Consider the following 8,929-nt stretch of genomic DNA (forward strand, 5'->3'; position numbering starts at 1 on the left):
TTGTTTGTGGCGCCTCCGTCCGCCTGGACTTTGAGCTTTGAGCAGGAAAAAGGAGAAAGACGTTCACACACCTGACGCAGGCTTACAACACACCTGTGTGTACGTGTGTGTGTGTGTGTGTGTGTGTGTGTGTGTGTGTGTGTGTGTGTGATGAGGCCATAAACCCTCTTACTGTAAGTGCACACATACACACACGTTTGTATCGCTATACTTGTGAGGACACTTCTCACAGGAACATTTTATTGGAAAATACGTCGAGTTAAGAAGAGAAGTTTGACGCTACAGCCGGCGGATGATTAGCTTAGCTTAGCATGAAGACTGGAATACAGAAGGAAAGCCGGGCTCTGTCGAAAAGTAATAAAGTCAAAATGTCTGTGTCGACTTTCACAATAAAATGATCCAAAGAAAACGAGCAAAAATATGACGTTAGTGTGAATCTGCAGTTTTTTGTTGTTGTTTTTGATCAAACTAAAATGTCCTGATATGGTCTAAAACTGGACCTCATAAAGATAGAAGTACTACACACACACACACACACACACACACACACACACACACACACACACACACACACACACACACAGGGTTGTTATCCGCGGTGCGTCATCAGTAAACACTCTCCTCCACAGACGATGAGTAGAAACAGGAAGAAGTCCGTCTTTCATCTGAAGAATAAACACAAAGTCTTTCATTTTGTTCTATTAATCATATTTTGCCTTAAAGTCTCAGATGCATACAGACACACAGTATTTATATCACTATAATCAATGCAGATGCACAACAATAATGTAGAATCAATGAAATATATTTAATATTTCCCTCTATTCAACTTATTGTTGTGTTTTTAATTGTTTGTCTTATTCACGCAACAAGCTGCTGTAACAGGATGCGCCTGCAGGTGGCGCTGCACACTGAGTTCATTAATGAAGATTGACAGTCAGAATAATGTCCGAGGTCTATGAAGTATTTATGTTCATGTCGAAGCAGACGGCTTGTAAATAATCCAGATGAGTTTCTCTGTGCGTCCACCAGGCGGCGCCGCAGGACGTTTTTTCTTCTCTTCAGTCAAACGATAAAAAATGAATTCACAGACAAGAGAAGAGAAGAAAACATCTGTTGAGTATTTTAACATCAAAGTGTTTGATTGTGTTACAGCGGGTCCAACAGACCCACAACACCTGCTGAGTCACCACAAAGTGAACACACGAGGAAGACGAAGCAACGTCTTCATCGTGTTGAAGCATCACTTCCTGCTTCACAAACAGCTCGTGGAGTTTATTCCTTTATTTCTTTTTCATGTTTCTTCTTTAGGCCATGAAAACATTTTTGAAGGAAGTTTGTGGAAACAGACTTCACGTCCATGTTCTCCTGAGTCTCTTCAGGGAAAAGAAGTTTAATGAAAACGTGAAGATAATCTGAATTAGGAAGACAGATTTCACACTTTATTGTTTTACTGAGAACAAACAAACACCACCTGTTCACATTTGACAGAATAGTTTGTTGTTGTTTAGGACTTCCTGAGTGACGTCACATGACCTCCATGTTGAGTCCGTGAACACATGAACCGTCATGAAGTCTTAAAGTCTGCGATGACACATGAACATAACTTCTGTTTAACAATCGCTCTCCTGTCTCTCATCTCCTCGTCACGCCTGTGTTTCTTATCCAGATCTGAGCTCAGATTACAGATTACAGCTTCCTGCCGGCGGCTCGGGGATGAAGACGAAGACGAAGGAGGATTCAGGTTAAAATGTGTTTTTTTGTTTGTCTGAATAACCGTCACTTTATGTTTTATGTGTGAATTGACCATGAGGGTAAATACACAATGTGATTTTTTTTTGTAAAACAATGAAAAAACAGAACTTTAGCAGCTAAAACATTTGCCTTCGTCTTTAATAACATCGTTAAAATCATAGAAAAACAAGAACATTACAAATACTTTGTAAGAAAAACAGTTGAGAAAGAGTTAAAACATTTATGAGTTTATGAGTTTATACTTTTACACACAGGAAGCAGTCTGACGAATAAAAACATGCAAAGAAGATTAAAAACATCTCTGCAGGTGAACGCTAGTAAACGTAGAAATAAACACGATGTACAAATACTACAAGTTACAAGTAAAACTCCTGCATATAAAACTAAAGAAAGTGAAAGTACAAACATTGAGTTATGATGCAGAAGAGTCTAAATAATAAACACATTATTGTGTAGAAGTCATTGATGCATGAACTCATTTATTTACTTTGTGTACTGCTGATAGTTTGTTACAATAAATAAACTTTAACCTTTAACAATACATCAAAGTTCATTAGTTGATTCATCTGTTGATTTAATAATCTGAATCTGCAAAGGTAATTTTAAAATAATTGTGTATTTTCAAGCATGAAATGGAAATATTAAAGGATATGTACCTGATGATTGTATTTAAGTACTTTAGTAAATATACTTTAAAATGTGTGGAGCGTTAAGAAAACAAAAAGACGAAAGAAATTCAGCAATTTAACAAATTGAAACGTGACAGCAATGCACACGTCATTTATTACAGAAATGTAATAAAGTATAATTAACACTAGAATGACGATGACAGCAGAAATAAAAGGAGATGAAGTACCGAGTAACTTCCAGCGCCGCCAACGTTTATGATGCTGCTTCTGCTGCGGCGCCCCCGTGTGGACGGGAGTTTATTCACCGCCACAGAGACACGAGGAGGGAGGGAAAGATAATCTGGATTTAATCCAGAGAGGAGACACGAACGTTATAAACATTATTCCTCACTGTGAGAATAAAGGATTGTCACCATGGCTTGTATTTACAATATGTACACACACACACACACACACACACACACACACACACACACACACACACACACACACACACACACACACACACACACACAGGGTAGATTAGTTTTGTTTACTGCTACATTGAAGCTTTATATGTTCATATCGGAATATCAGAATATAATAATAATAATATCATATTTTTGACAAAAGGGGCGTTTGTTTCGTTCGCCTTTAACAAATAAACGACTCTTTTGGTTCTGAATTATTGAAACAACAACGTGTTCAGCACGTTCCAGACTCTCGTGTTTCAACAGCAGGTCTTCAGTTTCCTGTTTGGATCTTTTTTTAAATCACAACAGAAAATAATGAATTTAATTAAAGCTCAAGTTCTGTGTTTTTATTACTTTGAGTCTTTCAGCTCGTGAACATGAACTTCTTCCTGTTTGTCCTCCGAGTCCTGAATCCCACTCTGACGAAACTCACAGGGACGCTGCAGCTTTCACACACACGCGCAAACACACACACACACACACACACACACACACACACACACACACACACACACACGAATGCTCGACAGCATTTGGTAGAACATTTGACTTGATGTTTGGTAACACAGTGCTGTCAATCGTGTCATATTTCAAAATAAAAGCTGCTGAGTGCTTGTAATGCATGTGTCTGTGTGTGAGTGTGTGTCTGTGTGTGTCTGTGTGTGTGTGTGTTCCAGTCTACTTATGAGGAATAACAAACGCCACTGAATGTTGTCTTCCTCGCTCCTCCTCTTCCTCCTTCGTGCCTCCGGCCGCCACCAGCGCCTGCGTCGAGTCACACGACTGTTTCTCTGCGTCTTCGTCGTACATCGAATCCATCGCGTCCGGCCTCGACCTTCCTCCTCCTCCTCTTCCTCCTCCTCCTCCCTTGCAGAGTCCGGGTACCGCACCACAGGCGCGCTTGGCGAGCGCCGCCAGCGCGTGCCGGGCGAGCGGGTTGAAGAGCAGGTAGAGCAGCGGGTTGACGCAGGCCGGCAGCGGCGCCGCCAGCAGCAGCACCGCCTTCGCCGCCTCCGGGCCGGCGGCGGCGGCGGGGAGGCGCAGCAGCGAGGAGAAGGAGAGGAAGGCCACGGGGAGGAAGAGGAGGCAGTCCGAGAAGAGCAGCCAGGCCACGTGTCGGGTCAGCGCCGCCTCCTCCTCGCTGGCGGGCGCCGCCTTGTCGGCCCGGCAGTACAGGCGGGTGTAGGCGAGCGTCATGAGGAGGAAGCACAGCGAGTCCAGCAGCACCAGAGAGACGGAGAAGGCCATGGAGGAGGAAGAGGAGGAGGAGGAGGAAGGCAGCGGCAGGCAGAGGGAGGTGCTGCTGTGTCCGGCCACCAGGGGGGGCAGCGTGACGGCCAGGCCGAACAGGAAGCTCAGACTCACGGCCAGACGGACGCAGAGCGGCGACGGGGAGCGACCTGGAGGCAGCGAGGGGGAGGAGTCAGACAGCAGCTTCAATGTGTGTGTGTGTGTGTGTGAGTGTGTGTGTGTGTGTGTGTGTGTGTTTTGCTCACCGGTGTGTCCGTCCGGTTTGTCGTGGCGTTGTGCGGCGGCGGCGAGGCATCGCTCCAGAGCGGCGGCGGTGAGCAGGAAGATGCCGGTCTGCGACGCAAACACACACAGGAAGCCGCTGAGGCGACACAGGAAGCTGCTCTCCCACCGCGCGCCGTACCTGCAACACACACACACACACACACACACACACACACACACACACACACACACACACACACACACACACACACATACAAGGGGCAGAGAGCTTTAGGCTTTTATTTTGAAATTACTCGTCCCCATAATCCAGAGTCCCCACAATCCATAGTCCCCATAATCCAGAGTCCCCATAATCCAGAGTCCCCATAATCCAGAGTCCCCACAATCCAGAGTCCCCACAATCCAGAGTCCCCATAATCCATAGTCCCCATAATCCAGAGTCCCCACAATCCAGAGTCCCCACAATCCATAGTCCCCACAATCCAGAGTCCCCATAATCCAGAGTCCCCACAATCCAGAGTCCCCACAATCCAGAGTCCCCACAATCCAGAGTCCCCACAATGCAGAGTCCCCACAATCCAGAGTCCCCATAATCCAGAGTCCCCATAATCCCCAGACTCTTTCTTCTCTTTCGTACCTCCAAAAGCTGCCAAACGTCCAGGCGTCCACCGCCGCCAACCAGCCGCTCCACACTCCCATCAGGCCGTTCACCAGGGCCAGCAGACCGATCAGCAGCCTGGGCGGAGTCACCGAGGAGGCGGGGGCAAAGAAGACGGACAGGACGACCAGGCTGTTGCTGACCAATGAGAGCGCAGCGATGAGCCACACCCCTCCACGGACCAACCAGCTGCCCAGCAGGTGGAGGCAGGGCCGGAAGGGTCCTGAAGGAGGAAACCACGTTGTTTATTACTTTATTATAATAAACAATGAATCAATAGAATGATAAGTAAACATGTACACAGTTTCTAGTCTTTTGGTTTCAGATTATGAAGTTTAAATCCTGAACTTGAATTAAAACAAGAAGATTATTTTGCTGGTTTCCAGTTGGTTTCTTTTTAAGACTTTAAAGATTAAAGTGTCGACGATGAAAAACTACATTTAAGAAAATGTAATCACACATATAAAATATCTACTTGCTTTATTTATTCCCATGTTTTAAATGAAATTCAATGTGGCATGAAAGTAAAAAACAAAAAATACTGTTAGCATGCAGCTAGCAGCAGCGCTAGCTGGCTATATCCCAAAGGTAGACATCATGAAAGCAACAACACCCCTTTCATGTAGTATTGATACATATTCAGTGTACAGGTGTATTCAGGTGTGTACATTGTGTACATTGTGTACTTTGTGTACCTGGGGCCGGGCTGCAGTGCACCGAGTGTTGACGTTTCGGTTCTTCTTCAAACTCCAACAGGAAGTCGTCCCAGTCCTGATCGACTGAGACGAACACAGAAGAAGTCAAAAGACATTTTACTTTGTTGTTATTTATATTTTGTGCTGAACCGTCAGTTTTATGATGACTTGATAATAAATATGATGAAAAGATGAATCACTTGTGATAATAAATGGCGACATTGTTTCAACAGAAGCTTCGTGCTGCAGCTCGTGTGTTTTTATCACCTCGACTGGAGACGACCGAGGCTTCTCTCCCAGGAGAGTCTGCTGCTTCCTCCCTTTCCCAGGACGAGCCTCCTCCTGCTCCTCCTCCTGCTCCTCCTGCTCCTCCTGCTCCTCCTCCTCCTCCTGCTCCTCCTCTCTTCTCACAGGAGACGAAGGCGCAGCACTGGAAGGCGTAGGGAAGCTCCATCACCCTGAAGACACAAACAATATTTTAACTGTGTGTGTGTGTGTGTGTGTGTGTGTGTGTGTGTGTGTGTGTGTGTGTGTGTGTGTGTGTGTGTCTCACCTGACTCGAGGCAGGTCCTCTCGTGTCATTAACTCCGTCAGCTTCGAGTTTCCAGCCAATCGCAGGTGAGTGAGACTCTGCAGACCAATCAGAGGCAGAGCCGACAGCTGATTGGACGACAGGTCGCTGCAGACGAAGAAACAGCGTCACATGACTTCTTCTTCTCTTTTCTTTGGGTACAAACTACCTGACTTCACCTTCATCATCTTCACCTTCATCATCTTTCCTCATGATCTCTTTCTTTAAAGAAACTCACAGTTTGACGAGCGCAGGAAGAGCAGAGAACGACCTCGGCTTCACCGACGACAGTCTGTTCCACGACAAGTCGCTGCACAGAGGAGACGGCCGGGATTCAAACCAACCACCTTATGAGAGGCGCTTGTTGTCACCGTGTGTGTGTGTGTGTGTGTGTGTGTGTGTGTGTGTGTGCTTACATAGAGCGTAGAGACATCAGACCGTGGAAGGTGTCCTCCTCCAGTTCCTCGATCTCGTTGTGGTGCAGGTCACTGCAACACACACACACACACACATTAGCTGGGATATTTCCTGATTACTCCCACAATGCAACGCTGGATGTTCTTTGGGGACAATAAAACCATAAAAAGAGGACAGCAGATGAAACTCACATCTTCTGGACGCTCTCGCAGCCGGAGAAGCTCGGCAGCGTCTCAATCTGGTTGTATGAGAGATCGCTGAGGAGAGAAAGGTCCAGATGTCATCAGGCCGACGCTCCCTGAAGGCACCGCGGAGCTCACACACGGTATTACTAATACATCAAGATATTACTAATATATTACTAATATATTAATATATTACTAATATATTAATATATTACTAATATGTCAAGTGAATGAAGGTGATTTAGTTTTTCCCTCCAGTGATCTTCATCATCTAAAAATGAAACAACTCACAGCAGCTGAAGGTTTGGAAGCTGCTCACACACTGAAGCTGGAAGAGAGGTGATCCGAGCCCCTGTGATGGTCCTGCACACACACACACACACACACACACACACACACACACACACACACACACACACACACACACACACACACACACACACACACACACACACACGATGTGTTCAGCCGCATTCTGTTACATGCAAACATATTATACAAAGCACTATGCTGCATTCAGGAACACTTAAACAGTGTGTGTGTGTGTGTGTGTGTGTGTGTGTGTGTGTGTGTGTGTGTGTGTGTGTGTGTGTGTGTGTGTCTGTGTCTGTGTGTGTGTGTCTTACAGGCTTTCCAGGCTCTTAGTTCCTGTCAGATCTGGAAACTCGGTGAGATCCGCTGCTCCGTTCAGAGAACTGAGGAGACCAGAGAGTTTGTGTTATATTGTGTATGTGTGTGTGTGTGTGTGTGTGTGTGTGTGTGTGTGTGTGTGTGTGTGTGTGTGTTGTGATGCTCACAGCGTGCGCAGCTCTGGGAGAGTCTGGAAGGCGGATCGGCCCACAGACTGGATCGGGTTGTCGTAGAACAATCTGTAAAACACAAAGGAAACAGTGTGTGTGTGTGTGTGTGTGTGTGTGTGTGTGTGTGTGTGTGTGTGTGAGTCGGGTGGGCGGGGCTTACATGGTGATGAGGGCGGGGTTCCCGGTGAAGGCGTGCTCTGGGATGGACTGGATGCTGTTGCTGTGGAAACCACTAGACAGGAAACGGAGGTCAGAATATAACTTCTAACCAAATATAAATATATATATATATATATATATATATATATATATATATATATATATATATATATATATATTAGTTTCCCGTCTCACTCACAGCTCCTTCAGGTGACTCAGGGATCGAATTGCCGTCGGAAACTCGACCAGATTGTTGTAGTTCAAATCCCTGAGAGGACGACACACACACACACACACACACACACACACACACACACACACACACACACACACACACAGGAGTAATTCCAAATGAAGCAGTGTGTGTTTGTGTGTTTAAACCTGCCTCTCTGGTTGACTGACAAAACAGAAACATTTCTCTACACACACACATTCCTCAGATTATACACACACACACTTTCGTAAACACACACTTACATAAACACACACACTTTCATAAACACACACACTTACATAAACACACACACTTACTGAGGTGAAGTTTAAGATGCTGAAAGTCACTTCATTAAGTTTCCTTTAAGGGAAACGGTTACGCAACCTTGTACGTCTCGGGCTTTTATTGTGAAAGGTAAGAGTCAAGGAAGTGGATCGGGTCCGACAGGAAGAGCGCCGGACTTTAAAACAAATTTCCTGTTGACTTTGTTTGTGAGTCATCAGATCTTTATTGACTCAACTCAACACGAACTCTTTAAATAACCTTTATTGATATCATGGAGCCGCAACAGGAGTGACAGACAGCGACTGAGGGGGCGGGGCTTAGGGAACTGACACTGACTGAGGGGGCGGGGCTTAGGGAACTGACACTGACTGAGGGGGCGGGGCTTAGGGAACTGACACTGGCTGAGGGGGCGGGGCTTAGAGAACACCAGCGAGTACATATATAGTGACGTGCAGATTAATCATAGTGGTCTTTACGAGACCATCTTGTATCATTAATGATATTATTATTGTTTTTATTATTATTGTTAAAAAAAATTCCGTTGTCTTATTGTTGTTGTTGTTGTTGTTGTTGTTGTTGTTGTTGAGCGTTTTATAAACTAAACCCTCCGTCGTCTCCTCACTTCATCCTGAC

General features: G+C 45.4%; 1 protein-coding gene across 1 annotated transcript in view; it reads right to left on the bottom strand.

Moving 5' to 3' along the window:
• Positions 1-1,903: 1,903 nt before the first annotated feature.
• LOC137791442 (leucine-rich repeat-containing G-protein coupled receptor 5-like) overlaps positions 1,904-8,929 on the bottom strand; it is a 15,320-nt gene continuing 8,294 nt past the window's right edge. The window contains 15 exon segments of the mRNA XM_068586400.1: positions 1,904-3,681; positions 3,727-4,236; positions 4,333-4,490; positions 4,950-5,193; positions 5,666-5,864; positions 6,084-6,123; positions 6,219-6,344; positions 6,475-6,546; positions 6,653-6,724; positions 6,845-6,910; positions 7,130-7,201; positions 7,465-7,533; positions 7,636-7,707; positions 7,799-7,870; positions 7,997-8,065. Coding sequence (XP_068442501.1) covers positions 3,515-3,681; positions 3,727-4,236; positions 4,333-4,490; positions 4,950-5,193; positions 5,666-5,864; positions 6,084-6,123; positions 6,219-6,344; positions 6,475-6,546; positions 6,653-6,724; positions 6,845-6,910; positions 7,130-7,201; positions 7,465-7,533; positions 7,636-7,707; positions 7,799-7,870; positions 7,997-8,065 — 2,008 coding nt within the window. The 3' untranslated portion in view covers positions 1,904-3,514.

This window comes from Clinocottus analis, unplaced genomic scaffold (genome assembly GCF_023055335.1).
Source record: "Clinocottus analis isolate CAN_PGR_092001 unplaced genomic scaffold, fCliAna1.0.p SCAF_20, whole genome shotgun sequence".
Classification (NCBI taxonomy): Eukaryota; Metazoa; Chordata; class Actinopteri; order Perciformes; family Cottidae; genus Clinocottus; species Clinocottus analis.